At 41.3% G+C, this 17,846-nt stretch overlaps 1 protein-coding gene across 5 annotated transcripts in view; it reads right to left on the bottom strand.

Moving 5' to 3' along the window:
• The window catches only part of lrrc7 (leucine rich repeat containing 7), a 72,568-nt gene that overhangs the window by 38,093 nt on the left and 16,629 nt on the right, over nt 1-17,846 (bottom strand). For all 5 annotated transcript variants that reach the window (XM_044043582.1, XM_044043581.1, XM_044043584.1 and 2 more), the window contains exons 2-5: nt 5,828-6,030; nt 1,588-1,705; nt 1,284-1,362; nt 78-167 (exon numbers count right to left, since the gene is read on the bottom strand). In XM_044043582.1, the coding sequence (XP_043899517.1) occupies nt 78-167; nt 1,284-1,362; nt 1,588-1,705; nt 5,828-6,030 (490 nt within the window). The remainder of the gene's footprint in view (nt 1-77; nt 168-1,283; nt 1,363-1,587; nt 1,706-5,827; nt 6,031-17,846) is intronic.

Genomic DNA, 17,846 nt, shown 5'->3' with positions numbered 1-17,846 from the left:
AAAGTGGGTCCCCATAGAGAGAGAGTTTTTGGAAACACACGCCTATTACACCTGTGAGCACACACACACAAGTTTACCTGCCAAAGTTAGACGGCAGACACTCCAGGAAGGCATCGTTTAAGAAGAGCTGGGTCAGATTCAGGAGCTGCGTAAAACCATCTGGGAGTCTGGGATATGAGAGAGAGCGAGAGAGAGAGAGAGACAAAGAAAGTGTGTCCTTGAAGGGCCTCAGTGGAATATAACATGGACAATGTTTCCCTAACAAGCCCTGCAAAAATTGCTTGCTGCTGTGAACCCGCAGATGACTCATCCCACACACACACACACACACACACACACGCACACATCTGTCTGCAGTATACTGTGTGGCTGAGTCTCGTTATGCTTCATGGACATTACGCTGCAAAAACAAGGAAAACAAGTTACTAACTTTACACCAGCTCCATAAATAGCACCACATGAGAGAAAGTCAAACACCACAACGTTGCCTCCTCTAAAATTATGTTCTGTGTTGTGTTTATTTCTCAATACTAAACGTGCGCCAGAACACGATTAGAGCTTTTCTTGTGTCAGAATGACCTACCGAGCGCTACCAGAACAGGGGCCGTCCCCTGTCTATCGTCAAGAGGCCCTTGAAGACCCAGCTCTTCCAAGAGCCTCTTGTGTTCTAGCTCTTACCTTTACCCCCTCCCCTGCACAATCTCCTTCTGCACTTGGAGCCACCTCTGCACTCTCAAGTGGCTTTGGATAAAAGTGTCTGCTAAATGCTTAAATGTAAATGCAAGGAGTCACTAGTTTGTTCAGAATCAGCTGTTTTTACTACGTGATTTTAGTATTCCCGTAGCAGCCTCCGCAATAAAACCACTTAAAGCTCAGCTTCAACTGTTCTCTATGAGACGACGACACAGAATAGCTTGTCTTTCCTTGACGCTGATTGGACAAATCCAGCAAAAACGTCACTTCCAGGGAAGCTCAGCTACTCTGGGAGTCAATCGACTTGCTTCTGCATGACGATTGATGGAATTGTCTAAAAAGCAGGAGCCAGTTTTTGACTGATGTTGCAGAAACCTTTTGTTCCTCAGTCTTGTGTGGATTTCGTGAGGAAAGTCGCATTTCGGTTTCATTTCGCGTTTATGTATGAATAACTGGGCCTGAAATGAGCTTCCACTGTTTGAAAGACCAGCAACCGCTACTGGTATTGATATAACAAATGACAATAACATAGGGAATACATGGATGATATGGTTGTATAGCCGTGTATATATAGGGTAACAGGCAATTACTTGGTGATAGGGTTGACACTGGCCTCCACCACTGACAGACCTTTACAGCATTTTATATTGTCCGGAAACTCCTGGATACCTGTGAGACACAGAGAAGGAAAATCAGCTCAAGAAATTTGCTGCTATTTTGCATATTATTTTTATACATATATATATATGTGTGTATATATATATATATATACATATATGAAATAAGATTGATCAACCTACAGTTGAACATAGTAGATTTTTTAGGTTTTTAGGTTTGTTACGTTTTTTCCAGGCTGCATCAATCATCTGTGTCTTTTCTTTTTTATTTCCTTACCATTTTTACTGATGTCCAGCTCTTTGAGGTTGACCAGGCTTGCTATGGTGGTGGGCAGGTTGGACAGGTCGTTATCAGGCATGCTTAGCTTCTTCAAGGCCTGGCAGTTGAAGAGTTGCTATGGGAACGCAAAGTGAAAGCAAAGAAGGAAAAAAAAAGAAAAAGATCGTCTGTTGGCAGAAATCACCTTTATGTACAGTATATGTTAGAAAAAGACACAGCTTCTTAATATTATATTACAGGATTTATCTCCTCCGTACAGTGGCCCTGAGAGAACCCCCTCCCCACATATTGGAGTGCAGAATGTTCTGATTTGTGAAAGAAAATGTCACAACAAGTGACAACACATACCAGTAAGAGCAGAAGCAAAACACACAGCAGATAAAGGCACAGTGGGTAAAATATGTGCGTTAGATGGAGATCTCCCTGGTGGATAACCACAGAGTTCTGCTGTTTTCTGAGCAGCTCAGTTTCCTCAGTGATTATAGTTGCCCAAGAAAAGTCACACACTTTGGGTGATTTCTACAGCATCAGTATAGTTCTCTGTACTGTGGGGTAGCGTGGAGAAGGTGGAAACTGGTGCAATTTGGCACACAATGAAGCGGAAAGTCTTACCAACAAATTCAATTTTACATCCAGAGCCCAGATTGTGTCGGTGCACCAGTGAGTGTGTGTTGGTCTTAACCCTTGAACACGGAACGCATTGCAGACAAAACATTTGTGCAAGCGTACTTTGCATTAACGTAACTATGCGATGGTTTGTGCTATCGGCGAATTAGCATATTTACATCGTTTTTTCAATTTGTTTGCTTGTTTTTGGAGATTGTACAACTTTTGTTTTTCTTCATTTTAAATAGTCAACACACTATTTTAACATGCAGTACATTGTAAATAACTGCCAGATATTGAAAGTTATTCTGGAAAAATTGGCCAAAGCACTTACTCACAGGACATGGTTGTTATAAAAAGGCAAAGAATTCCAGACAGACAAGATTTTGAGGCTTAGGTAAAATGACGTGTGGTCAGTGCATTGTTGTGCTATCTTGGCACAAAGGGAAGCCACTGTGCCACTGACCAGAAAAACCTTGTCTGAAGTCAATGGCACACTATTTTCATGCTTATTTAAACTGCACAGAGATGCACTTCAGCAACCCCCCATCCTTTTTAATAAGTGAAATGCAGGTTGAATTTCAGTGCAATTCCTTATCCTGTGCAGTCTAATGGAGTTGTTGATGAGACAGAGGATCAATACTGTAGATGGTAGAGGCAGAGAGGGTCCACCAGCTAAGGACCACGTACCCAGTAGCATGTGGGGGAAGAGAGGGAAGCAGGGAGGGTTGGACCTGCCAGACCCCGTCCTGTGTGTGAAAACGCACTTTCAGATCTCAAAGGTTACAGGACTCATATCTGGTGCGGTACTTCCGTCTCTTCCTCCCCTTTTTCATGAGAAAACTGTTATTCTGCTGATTCAGCTGACAATTGAAGTAACAAGTAAAATGTCTCACACATTAGTGCTGAGTGTGTTCCTGAAGTCTATCTTTTTTCAACATTTTATTCCGCATTTATTCCACTTGTACACCTTCACCTCACACACAAACATCAAACATGGCTGCCAGTGGGGACACAGTGAAAACCTCTTGATGAAAAAGCTTACTGAATATAATCTACAACTGTCTAAGATAACTTCAGATTATATTTGCTACTTTATCTCGCCATGAGACCCTCATGTGGAGGATAAAGTGGTAGAAGATGGATGGATGGTGTTTGGTCTTTGTTTAGATTTACCCAAGTGGCTCAGACACAGATAATGAAGCAGCAGCTCAAAAAACACAGCTTTTCTCTCTGGACTTTGGTGCGAGAGAGGGAACGGTTTCAGAGTTCAAAGGTCGTCTTAATCAAGTAAAGGTTTTATTAAATGAGCCTGTTGTTGGTGAGAGTAAAAACCTATGTGTCAAAATCTGCACTCTTTAATCCTCACATTTCCAACTTCCAACATTAAGGAAAATGATTCCCGACACACACGATAACGACATGATAAACGTCCCAAAATAAAGTTGTTTGTTGTCTTTTTTCATTTCAGATTACCCACACTCACTGCACATTTTATTGACTTAACTATAGAGATGTAAGTCACATGTACTGTGCCACATTCTGACCTTTACTGGTATCAAAAGCAAAAGAGCACAGGAGGCAAAGAGCTACACACACACACACACACACACTTAAGGAGCTCGCCGCTTCCACTTTCATAAAGGCCAATCACTCTGGCGGCTTCAATAGCTCTTACATAATCTTGGCACACATATATCAAGGCTGAGCACTTTTTTCTTTTTTATCAGTTGAATGCAAGTTAGTCCTGTCACTAAAACCGCCCCATTAGACCGTCTCCACTCATGCAGGCTATATTTAGAAAATCCAATTCAACATCTCTGTCATTTAAACTAGGACAGGGTCTTAATAAAATGAGACATTCCTGCTTTAAACAGAACCTGTCATTCTCCTTGAAATATTGGGTTGACTTATTTTCTTTTCTCATTACTGCTCACATGGATGTTTTCTGAAATCCTTAGACATCACATCGCTGCCCTGGAGTTGTCAGGAAAATAACCTTCTCCACTGTCCCCCGTTTCGTGACATATGCCCAATTTATCTTTCTTACACTACTGCAGCTTACTGTAGCACAGGGGTTTTACAATAAATTTCCGACTTCACAAAGCTTTTCCCAGTGAAAACGGAAAGTGTGGCTTTGTAAACTGGAGAAAATCAATGATTTCTACATGGTGGTACTTAGGAGTTGTTGATCCACCGGTGGAGGAAACAGAGGATCAACAACGTCGGAAATGTAATCTTATTTTGGAGCTACAACTGCGATGTCTGGTAACAACAGTGCAACATCAATTTACCACGACTGCTCTTATGTTTTAATGCTGGAATTTTGGGAGGAATGCACAATATTGACATCGGCATTGAAATGTATTACGGATATCAGCACGCGCGCCAAAATCCGCTGATACGACTAAGACAGTATAAACTGATACCTCCTTGACTTTTATGCTAGCGTCCTCTACAGCTATTATATTTTTGATGCTTATTTTTTTTGTCTACATTTTGAGATTTCACTAAAACAAACTAGAGGAGACTACATCACCCGAGGAAATGAGGAAAGATGATCGGTATCAGTATGGATTATCGACCCAAGCACTACCGATATAGCCAAATATAGTCTTACATCCTTGATTTTTATATTCCGGATATTTACAGTGTATTTGCGATGAATAATCCAGCCTCACATGACCACAGGTGTTTAAATGGTGTTGTTGCTGACCTTAGGAACAGCAGTAAAGACATGTTCACCTTCAGGAGGGACAATTTTTTAATCCCATCACGTGATCGTCATCAGCAGGTCAGTCTCATAATGAGGTGAGATTATGATGTGACCTGCTGTGTACTGGGTCAAAACTGAAAGTTGAAGCTTCACACTCAAGGTGGACGAGCTCTTATTAAAAAATAAAAACAAAATAGTTTATTTTCAGATCCCATAAAAATACAGAACACACTAAATTGTCAGATTAAAGGAATACTTCACCGATTTGCATGTGGCTTTGTATTGCTAGAATAGCAGTGCTTCCCTCCCTCAGTTTTCCACTGTGTGGTAAAAAAAAAATCTGCTGTTCCCTTTTCAAACATCAAGGTTTGAAACTACAACAGCCAATTCCGCACTTTTTAGACTCACCCATAGGGGGACGAGACTTCCTTCACAGAATGTGAACACAGTGTCCGCCATCTTTGCTAACAGTTATGCTAACTGGCACTGTAACTGACCATGTTCAAACTGACATGGCTGCAAGGGAAAATACCTGCATTTCAGTGAAAACTAGAAATAATTATATTTTGTTTTGAATTTTTATATTTATTATATATTCAGTTCCTCACTGGGTTTGTGGGTTTGCACAACTAGCGCTGTCTGCTTTGAAGCTTGAGACAGCGAGACTCTCACGGGGCAGCGAGCGCAGTGCATGCTGGGAGTTGTTGTCGTTCATCTACATGAGCCAAAGTTAAATTTTTCTACCAAATATTATTTCACATTTCTACTCCATATATGACCCAGTATTCATACACATTCATCTTTCCAACAGTGATGTATGCCTTTAAGCAAGAGCCGATTAATCAGAGGGATTTATAAGTTATGTCCAAGAAAGTGTTACGACAGAGAAGTGTTGTTAGAGTGGTGCAAAGTTACCTTGGGTAGTTCCTCAATCTGGTTGGCGTCCAGGTAGAGCTCCTCCAGAGTCCTCTCAAAGCTGAAGATTTCTTTGGGGACCTGCTGCAGGCTGCAGTGGGAGTAGTCCAACACTGAGATCACTTCCTCTTCACCACGGAAACAACGGCACGGCACCAGCCGGCCAATCAGCTTCCGCTTAGTGGTCATTTCCAGACACTGCACTGTGGGGACAAGAAAAAGTAGAGATTCATTTCAAACTACTGTTAAACATCACGCGTGTGTGGTTTTCTTTAAATCTTTCTCGAGCTGCATCGTTAAAGTTTGTGTGAAGCGATGAAAGAAACCTGACTTTTTCACCCCACATGAAAATGTTTTACAAATCACGTAAAATTCACACATTCTTGCACAGCCATCCTTACGACTATGACATAACTGACACGACATATACGATATATAGGTATTACACGGTGTCCTTGAACTCCCAGTGCCTTGCATAAACAGTACAGTCTTTGCTGTACGGTTTATGAATTCATGTTGACATTAACACTACTGATATCGAGCCTCTTTATAATGGCTGCTCATCGGAGTGAATACTTATTTATCACTGAAGGATGTCTGTTCAAATCTCAAATTCAAATCATTTGCATAAGCTTAAGGTCAATATTCATCGTGGATTAGATTTGAAATGTGAGAAAGCTTTACCTCATGATTAACCATCAGAAAACAGAAGCTGCTCTATGTTCTCACCCTTGCATTAAAATGAGAAAATTTGAATTATCGTTACTTAAATGACACTTTTTTTTTACACATTTTACCTCTTCGTATTTTTAGCTTTCAAAAATATGAGAAAAACAAGCAATATGAAGATGTGCATATTCAGGGTAAATCAGGGTTTAGTCAGTTGCATCTAAATGTCACTTTTTTTGGCGATGGTGACAATTTACATAATTATAAGAATCCTCATTGTCTCTATGATTTCTTTAATGAGAGGAAAGGAAGGAAAGCATCTTTATTGTCATTATATAACCAGAATTGTGAGGTCAGTCGGAGGGTTGACTCAGCGCACTGCCGCGAGGAACCAACCTGACTGCATGTGTCTAACATTCTAACATTCATGCATGTTTTGATGGTGGGAGGAAACCGGAGAGCCTGGACGAAACCCACACAGACACAAACGCCACACAAAAATGTCCCAAACAGGGACTCAAACCCAGCACCTTCTTGCTGTGAGGCGCCACCACTACCCAACTGTGCCCCCACCACTATGCTATGTCCCTGTCCAACATGTCCTTTAAGGCAGGGTTAATAGTCAACCAAAATCATGATAAAAACTCTGTGGCTCCTTGTTTTTCTTTGTCAGACTGGCATAAAAACCAAGGGCACGTGGTGAAACATCCATCCCTCACCAGTTTCCCAGCTCCCTGCAGGATGAGGCACTCGCACACAAAAAGCCGGAGCAATATAATTAGACTAAATCCTTTGTAATTCTGTGACAACATCACTCCATCACTCTGTTACACAACTCCGTTTAAATAGCTAGCAGCTGAATGGCATAAATGGGCCAAACATGGGTATTTAAATCCTTGAGTGAGAATCTATCGTTTGGCTTCATCATGTCAGACACCGAACACTACGAGATGATGAATGAAAAACTTTTTTTTTTTTTAATTAAACGCAGAACAATCACTTAACTTTACTCGGATTGTTCCTCAGTGATGCGGATGAGATGCATCCAGTTGTGATGTGGACAGGGAAACGTGGAGTGACATAAAGAGTGGCATAATGAGAAAGGTGGGAGTCAAAAACAGTGATGAAGAGGAGAGAGCAGAAACATACATTCAGAGATAAGACATGCAGCTTTATCTGTCAGTGCAGACACACACACACACATGTCCGGCCGCACGGATAAATCTACATGATAGAATCTTGAGAATATTGATAATCTGCTGTTCTTTGTTGCATGCTCAGTGAAATCAGATTTTTTTAAAAAAGAGAAAAAAATAGAGTGTACGTCCTCCAGGACTGTTTATCTACATGGCTGAAAAACATGGCTGGTGTTTGTGTAAACCTGGCAGTTTTCAATACACTCACATGGACCACAGTGTTACCAGCTAACAGTGACGCAGGGTTGGTTTATTTCTGGGCGGTGTTGTAATGTACTTAAGTACAAAATTCACTTATTTGTACTTTATTTGTATTTCTAGCCACTTTTACTGCATTTCCTCTAACTATCTTTGTTACTCGTTACTACCAAATAAAATCAGATGAAGAAGAGTTGGTAATGGTCTGCATTTACAGTATATAGAGTTTTTCTGGTCTTAATTATAGAAGGCAGGAATTGAAGCCATAGCCTTCCAGTTGAAAGACAACTCAATCCTAACTCCTCTCTTTTTTAATACCTTTAATACTTTTACTTCTTAAACGTAAGTACATTTTATAAAAAGTGACTTCAACTTTTACCAAAGTAATTTTCTGGTGAGATACTTTAACTCAAGTATCCCTTTCAGGTACTTTATACCAGACTGGTTCTGGGTAATGGGGCAGGATTTAGCAGCCTCAGAGGAGCACTGGTGGTCTGTGTGGACTTTGAAGGTTCTACAGTTTCCTCCCACATGTCCAAAAACATGCAGACGTTAATTGGACGCTCTAAACTGCCCGTGAGCGAGTCAGTGGTTGCTCGCCGCTTTATGTTGGCCCTGTGATGGACTGGCGACCTGTCCAGTGTGTGCCCTTCAGCTGGGATTGGCACCAGCAGCCCCATGACCCACATATAGAGGATAACAAAAATATTCACAAATCATGCTGTCCTTTTGTCAAATCAGAAAACACAGAGACACTGCACGGTGATAAAGGGCAAAAACTGCAAAAACTGAGCCCCATGAACAGATTTACTTCTTTTATACTTTATTTAAACACATTTAACAGGATAAAGCCTAAGGCAGCAGCCATGAAGGCAAAATCATTTTTGAAAAAAATGTTTTAATGACTTTCTTAATTGTATGGGTCTCTTCCAGATAAACATCATTTGCTTTCTTTTACTTTGAGTGATGTGACTAATTTAGACTCATTAGCAGTCATGGTAACATACAGTATTTGTATACGATGAAATGTTTATTGAGCCTGTGTTAATGCTGAGCCTTCACCGTCATTGATTTAACACCAGTTTCTCTGCCTTTACAAGTGTATGCAGAGTGGATCACAGTAGAATATGAGTTGATAAATCATTTTAGAAGGTACTCAAAAGCACTTTACAGAATCTAAAAACACACAAACAAAGTAAATCTGATTTTGTTATAAAACCAGTGGTAACAAGCAGCAGTAACAGCCCAATCATAGATTAGACAGACGACGAAAAAGGTGTGTTTTGAGGACAGGAGCATTTCTGTTCCACAGGGTCAGGTAGTGATGGAGAAAAAGCTTACCAGACTGACCCAGTTCACAGTATCTTGCTGTATCTTTCACCACACGTGTGAAAAAAAATATTTTCACATATATTAAAGCTATGGTGTAGGTGTAAGAAATAACCGAGTGTAAATAATGTGGCGTTTGTAAAACTAGTTCACTTCTTGCTGTGTGTGGTTACATACATTCATACCATTACATAAAACACTGACATACATATACATCCACAATCATATGGTCATATGATAATCAATAATATTTGATCATTCTCCATCTGCATTTTAAGAGATGCTGTTGTTATGGAAATATATTGTCACTAATGTTATCACATGTTAGTATTAGAAGAGGTAGAGCTGCCTTAGGCTCAATATTCTCAACTGTTTCCAGGCCTGGAGCAAAATATGACACATCCGAGACATCATCCTGCTCTGTATGGTCTCCGTTACATCCTCTACACCAAAGATGCTGTCACAAAACAACAGAAACTATGCTCTGTGACAGCAGATGTCCATACTGTATGTGTGGAACATTAATCATGTTTCAACTAGAGAAAGCACTTAGAGCGCACAGACTTCTGCCAAGGCTGCTCAATTTCCAAAATGAAATCATTTGTTCCATGGACCATAACCTCAATCCCCCCCAAAATATAACGTACATAGAAGTCATTTACTTTGTGAGTTATGCAGCTCACAACCAGACTCCCGTGTGAAAATAAAACAATTTTGTCTTTATGGACAAAAAAGACAAACAAATATGGCCATTATTGTCCAGACTAACGCTCAGATGAAACCAACAAGGCTGAAAATTCCATGACCACAAAAGCCAAGAGCCAGATCGTCCAGTGTCAATGTCTGGCCACATTAACTAGACATTAGCGCTTGTTAGAACCTCTTTAAAAAGCAATATAATATAATACAATCTTCACTGATCACCCATTTTTGGAGTAATAGTAGTAGAAGAGCAGTTTGTAAGACACCCAAATTGATCTAGTATAAAAGCATTTAAAGGAAATCAATGGCATAAATATGAGCACACAGTCGAATAAATAATAAATGAATGTATGCGTGTGTGTTTCTTTTTTATCTTTTTTTAAATAAGATATTCACACCGCAGCTGCTTGATTACGCCCCTCAGTCTACTGATGTAACATCTTAAATATGCACAGGCTAAAAGAAGACTAAAAATAACAGATTTTTTTGTGTCAAGAGAGGAGGGAGGGAGACAGAGAGATTATGTTACCCCTCACAATCAAACAAGCTGAGTGTGAGCTCAGACAAGGGACTGGATTTCTATTGGGGGGAAAAAAGTGAAAATACAGACACAAAAAATACACAAAAGGAGGATGCAGAGCTGCTCATTTCTGCAGTTACTGTTTCAAGTGCTGAAGTCAAAGCTGTCAGGATAAATGTACAGTTACATACAGACTGGAGTTTATCCACTGCTGTCCAGACTCCCGTGGAGCCAGAGCACAAAAGGAAAAAAGAAAAAGAAAGAGAGAAAACATAGCTCTGTCAGTGTGGGTCGGCACCAATCGGGTGAAACTAGGAAGTGAGCGTGGTTGGCTGTGTTGGCTCTCGCTGCTGCTATGGAAACAGCATGACAGAGCAGACTGACTCTGCAGAGGCGACGCTCCATGTGCAAGCTCCCGACACCCGTTTAAATAATTCAGTACAATGAGTAAGACTTGAAAGACACAAACATGAGTGGTGAACCTTTTTGTGACCTACAGACACACACACACACACACACACACTTTGAAAGGTAACAGTACTGTTAATTAGTCCCTGTGGTGACACATAACTGGATAACTGTGTTTATACACCCTGCAGGTGTATAAAGAGAATCTTGTTTATTGCACTACATACAAGTGTAAATATTAAAAACTGTACTTCATCCTGGCAAAGCTCCAGTGCAACTGTCTGAGGAAGTCTGTAATTGTATTTCTTATCTCTGGTCTTGTCAGGACCACTAGTCCTCAACTTGCTCCAAATGTGGAACTGGTTAAGGGATTTAAATTGTGGTTAGGTCAAGTTTAAGGCAAAGCATTAACTGGTTATAGATAAGGTTAGAGATAAGGCTTTAGACGCTATAGAAATGAATGGAAGTATGTGTGTGTGTGTGTTCGTGTGTGAGGGTAGAGGACAGATTTGAGAGTTAAGGGTACTCCTCAAGGTCCCATTGCCAGGACGGTCTCATTGAGATACAAGATCTCTTCTTCCAGGGAGTCCTGGTCAAGATAGCAGCATAGATAGTACAACTAGTTAAAGAAACAAGACACTTTCAGATACAAAACTCAAAACAGAATATAAAAGTTAAAAAGAGGTAATGAAAAGAGAGATACAGTAAAGTAAAGTGCAGAAGTATACGAGCCATATCAACAAGATCCTTAATCAGAACCCCTCACAATGGTTAAAACAACATGTTTCTTTCATGGCGGTCCATAAAATGCCTTTGAATGTGTCTTAAGAGTTCATTCTGGGGACATTTAAAAAAAGTCGAGTAGGTGGTGCTGCAATATGATACGAGGCTATAAATATACATTGGTGGTAACACGGCCTTGATAGTAAAAATCAGCATTTATGCATTTACTTCCTCTGGTTGTCAACATGTCAACATGAGTATGTACTGTATGCATTCTGCAGCTCTTACAGTGAGAATCACTGAATTCCCCGCGGTCCCATGGCCGGCCGGCATCACTTCACGTGCAGCCTTACAATCACCATAGTAACCACTGCCATAGAGACCGGCTCCCTGGAGCTGGGTGTATTTTTTGCATAGTCTCTCTCTCTCGCTCGCTCTCTGTCATAAAACTGAACACGATGCACCAAGTGGGCGACCGCTCCACATTTGGCGAGGATTTACATAGATTATGGTATATTAGGCACCGTCATGGCACCTGAGCAAGAGCTTTAGAGCGGCTTCTTCTTTTTATCTTTTCATTTCTATTACACTGTCGTCTCATAGAACGCTGTGAAGGCTGCATTCAGCAGTGCTAACCCCAGAATGTAAAGGCCTAGTGGTAGGAGGGCTGCCTTCTTGCACCGCCATGTTTCTACAGAAGCCCAAAAAGGACAAACCAGCCACTACATGAATGAAAAAGAACATTTCTGGTACTTTCTGGTAAATGACAGAACTTGGTGCAGTCATTCTCCATATTGCCAAACAACTGTCTGCCTCTGTGTGTGTGTGTGTGTGTGTGTGTGTGTGTGTGTGTGTGTGTGTGGGAAAACAGTTAACTAACTAGCAGTCAGGAACAGCTTGTTCTGTCTTCTTTTACATTAATTAACAAGAAACACTTGTGCCGTTTCCTGCACCGGCAGATCCATTCAAACACACAATTAAATGTATTATTCTTCCGCTCTTGGACGGGAACATGACAATCTTACAAATGTCCTATTGCTCTAACCGGCTGTCAGCTGAAAACACATTTGGTTTCATGAAAGATTTACAGACAAATTCAGTGAAGTATCTTAAGTAAGTAAGTGAGCGAGAGAGACCGCAGTTTGAATGCAACCTCCCTTGAGACTGAATCTCTTTGTGCTAAGCGCGGTTAAGCATTACTACAACAACGTCTTGGAAGTGGAGAAGAAAGTGTGCCGTTTTTGGCTGATGCAACAGTAGTGATACAATGAAACTGTAAAAAAATGAAAAGCCCTAAATGAAGACACAGAAAATTGGAGAAAAATCTTGAAAAATGCAGAATCAATGAAAGGTAAATGCAAATAAGTGCAAAGAAAACTGATTCAGCAAACAAAGGAAGACGCTTAGAAATCTGTTGACTCTGCATTTCAAATGAATGGGATGTATCAACACATTCTTTTGCTTCTTCTTTGGTGACTGAATTTTGTGCCACCTTATGTGCTTATTTTGGTGAACTGTTATTGTTAGCATCACAGCAGTGGGTGGAAACACTTTTGAGTGTTTTCTTTAACATATTTATTAAAAAAAAGGAGGTAATAATTTGCATTAATGGAAACCTGGTGACAAACAGCAACAGGCCTGAGTCGTTGCAACGTCACAAAAATGTGTTACTGGATTAGACGATTAGACTTTTTTCTATTTGAAGATAAGGTCAAGCAGAGGAGCGAATCTCTCTCTCTGTTTGTGTGTGTGTGTGTGTTGTGATCTGAGCTTCCCTGTTGTTTGTTTTGGTAGCTGTTCTAATGAGTCCTTCCCTGTGAAATCATTGATCCACCCTGCATTTAGAGCCTGATGTAAACACACCTGGCCTAAACTGTCAATGGGCAACACACAGCACACCAAGGCTTTGCTAACAATGCTAGCCATGCTAAAACAACCGGTTGTGACATCACACGTAAGAATCAGAACTGGAAATTCCCATTTTTAGGCCTTGAGATTCACAACCAAGAAGAGACCTGGAACTAGCGATTGCGACCTCAGGAAAATGTTTAGTGATGCAAATCAGTTGATAAGTGGACTGACATCCCAAAGACTTCCATTTATATTCATTTTTTTTTTTTACAACCTTTGGAATTGCCTCCTGGTGGCCATTCAATATATTCTTACTTCTGAGGTGGCCTCACCACACAAACTACTTTTTACATACAGTCTATATTGCTGTACAATAAGTGCAGTCTCTAAATGAGTTTTACTTGCACATTCAACCAAATGTCTCAGACACAAGCAACAGGATAACTTTAATCAGTTGTGCTTTGACTATTTCCATTGGGACGTGTAACATCCATGGATTGCATAAGCGAAGTGTGATGTGTGGCAGATGCTGATGATTTTTGTGTTTGGTCTACAGTAAGATGCTGGTGCCAGGTGCTACTGCCAGAAGAATACACAATCTCCTAAAAGGAGTTAAATGGTTTTAAGTGACTCCAGAGCAGCCATGGAGTTGAATAATGGATGTTCAGTTTGTCATGAAAGGAGTTCTCTCTCAACAGCCAATTAAATCCCAGACATCCAACCTCAATCCGCACATCTCATTTCAAACGAATACCGACATAACACGTTTGGCTCACCTGCATGTCTGAGGACTGCCGCATCATTGAGTTCAATGAGCGATGATTGTTGAAAGACACAAATGGAGAAATTAGGCTTAACAATGACAAAGTCTCTTGTCATGCTAAGAAGCAATATTATTCCCTGTTGCTTTTTGTATAATAGAAAAGCACAGTGTTGGAACCTCATCTGTCCATCCATCCATCCATCTTCTACCACTAATCTTGAGCAGAGAAGGCCAGACTTCCCTCTCCCAGGCCACTTTGTCCAGCTCTTCCAGATGTTCCCAGGCCAGCCAGGCGAGTCCTGGGTCTTCCTCTTTCCTGGGGTCTCCTCCCGGTGGGACATGCCCGGAACACCTCACTACGAAGGCGTCCAGGGGGCATCCAATCCAGATGCCTGAGCCACCTAATCTGGCTCCCTCCACGCAGAGGAGCAGCGGTTCTACTCTGAGCCCAGACACCCTGCAGAGGAAACCCATTTCGGCCACTATTATGTGCGATCTTGTTATTACCTTGTCACTACCCACAGCCCATGACCATCAGTGAGGGTAGGAACGTAGATCGACCGATAAAGAAAGCTCCAAAGATTAAATCGCGAATACAAAAAGTCGTAGTATATATCAGTCGTTCTACAAGAACACAGTATATGAAGTACTGTGTCTGATCACATCACAGCTCCTGTTTCAGGATGGAGAGACATTCAGCATTCTGTGAATTTAAATAATGAAACGTATGTGACTTCTATGATCGGTGTGTGCTTCATGCTTTCATTATAGAATCTCTCAGTGCCTGGGATTTGTTTTCCCAACTGTCCACCTCCAGGTCTGACGGCTGTATTACTCACTGTCAGAAAAAAAAAAAAGAAGATTGGAGGTCAAACTGAGAGAATCTACCACATAAAGGACAAAACAACATTGGTTTTCAAACTCTCTTTCTGCCCAATTTACTGCCACTTGGGCTCCAGGTGGCACGTCTGTAAAAGTCAATGACCCTTACATGACTTACTCTAAAAATAACAATTGACTGACACAACAAAACCCACAACAGCTGAGAATTCACCCGCACCTGAAATGTGGCAGTCATCGGGTACAGTGCGCTCGCGAGCAACTACACAAGCGCTCCAAACGACCGTTAACTACACTGAGACTGCAGAGGCGACAGGGGTTCTTCTGCTTTCACTCAACACAAGAAAACTTGAAAGAAGTTATTCAGTGAGAAATAGTAACATACAACAGAGTAAAAAATGTTTCATATTTGTTGTTTTCAGATTCCAAATTCTAAGTGTCTGCTGGTGTTTGGTTGAAATGATTGTAAATGAAAAGTCTCTGACAAACCTTTGGCTTCACAGACGGTGGTTTTGTGTCTAACGTCACTGTGATTTCTTTCTGTAATAAACAAAACTATGACTGTTTCCCTGTGTGTGTTCACAACCAATTTCAAAGTATGCTGACTAAAATGAATGCAACTGTCTATCTGACTGTATATCTGCTTCTGTTGTTTACACTCTTCTGTCTCTACCTTATTGCCCCTTTTCCTTTCACCCCAACCTGCCGTGGCACATGGCTGAACATCTTTGAGTCTAGTTCTGCCAAAGCAGGCTGTCTTGACCATGTCTACATGCCGAAGTGAATCTGGATGCTGCCATGTGATTGCGAAATCTCACCAGTGTAATCTCATATAATATGTATTTGGAAATGAACAAAGTCCGTTAATTACCAACACACTCATTGAAAATACTACCAGTTGCCAATGATGGCACTTTCAAAGGGTTCTTGCTGTTGCGTGTTAATTGTCTATGATTGTAAATTCTAGAGGACCGGATTGACCTGAGCCACAGCTTGTGCACTTCTTCAAATATGGCTTTAATTCAACAATTAAGTGTATGCTTTTTAATTTACCCTGCTTTACTTTTGCCAAAGCAGTTGTATATTAACATAATCTCTCAGAGATGGGTTGAATGAAGAGAGTGGGCTGAATTACAATAAATAAGGGGTGCATTCATGTGTGTAAATAAGTAAGTTCACTGGCTCTTCACAAACACATCCAGTTCAACATCCAGAATTTGTTTGTTTGGCCTATCACTCGTCCAACTGTTCCTCTGAGAAGCTCAAAGAGAACTGACATCACCCGAGTCTCTCCTGTTCTGTCATCTGCCTCTCCCTCCTTCATGTTCAGGCCACTCTTTATCTTTTTTCTCTTCTCTCTGTTCTTCCAGGGTTGTGCTCACTAGCCCAGTTCTGCCTGAGATGCCCCCATCATACATATCTACATACCTTTTTTTATCTCCCGATCTCACTGCTCCTCCTACATCTGTCTCTGTGCTGAACTTTCTTTCTCTTCTTTCCCCCACCCCCCACCAGGAGACAGAAAGGGAAGCCATCTTAAATCGAAACTTTTTGTTTCCTCTCAACGGGAGCGTCTCCATCTATATGCGTTGGTAACTCGCGGGAGGCTGATTCATTGGAGAGATGAAATTCTAATCCTGCTTCTGAGAGGCAGGACATCTCCACAGACTCTTTTCTGTTCCTAGTCATTGGTACTGAAAGATACATGCAAATAATAACTTTTAATGTCTGCCTGCTAGTGCACAGTGCAGGCATTACCAGCCTCAAGAGACAGAACTCAACATTTCAGCTGAAGGTTAGAACTCTTGCCTTTGCAGCAACAAGACGTGGGTTTGTGACCCAGTCAGAACAAGGGCCTTTGCATGTTCTCCCCATGTGTGCGTGGGTTTTCGCCAGGTTCTCCAGTTTCTTCCCACAGTCCAAAAACATGCAGCGGGATTGGGGATTAGGCAGATTGGACACTCTAATTTGACCGTGCATGTGAGACTGGATGGTTGTTCGTCTGTTGTCTGGGATTGGCACCAGCGCCCCCCACAAACTCTCAGTGGTAGAAGAAGAGTGAGTGAGTGGAGGCGGAAGCAGAAACGACCAGAGAGGAAGAAAAATATAGAAAATACAGTCAAGCACTGGTTCTAAACCAAACAAGAAAAGACAGAAATGGCCAAGATGAGGCCAAGCTAGGGCTACACGGTGCTGCAGTGGCTTGCACTGTTGCCTCACAGCAAGGAGGTCACCAGTCCAAATCCCAATTTCTGTGAGCTTCTCCCTGTGTGTGTGTGGGTTTTTTCCAGGTACGTTGGCTTCCTCCCACAGTTAGATTAATTGGATGTAAGAGTGAATGCTTGATTGTCTCTGTGTGTTTACCCTGCGATGAACTGGTGAGCTGTGATGCTGGGATCGGATTGTGGAGGATAAAGTGGTAAATCTTTTTTTGTTTATGTTTTATGTGTGTGTGTACTGAAGGGGGTGGGATTCCTTTACTTTCCAGACCAATGTCAACTCATATTTCACAGTAACATTAAGAGTAAGCCTTTAAACACGTCAACTCCTAATGCTAGTGTCAGTCAGCGAGTGGGTATTTTTGTATGTAGCTGTTTACTTGAGGTCACCTTGGCATGCTGGTGTCCCCGCAGCTCGTCCAATCCTCAGAGCCAGAAGGAGAGGGAAGCGGAAATAAGACTCACACACACACACGCCTACTAATACAGCATCATGTACTGCTGCTTCAAACTGTTGACCTAGAATATGTTGAACTATTCATAGATCATGCTAAGAACAAGGCAACACTTGTTATTAATAGTTTTGGGTTAATTTGATTTA

The sequence above is a fragment of the Solea senegalensis genome, linkage group LG14, assembly GCF_019176455.1.
Source record: "Solea senegalensis isolate Sse05_10M linkage group LG14, IFAPA_SoseM_1, whole genome shotgun sequence".
NCBI lineage: Eukaryota > Metazoa > Chordata > Actinopteri > Pleuronectiformes > Soleidae > Solea > Solea senegalensis.
Note: the sequence above shows the minus strand (reverse complement) of the source record. Positions and strands in the feature narration are given on the sequence as shown.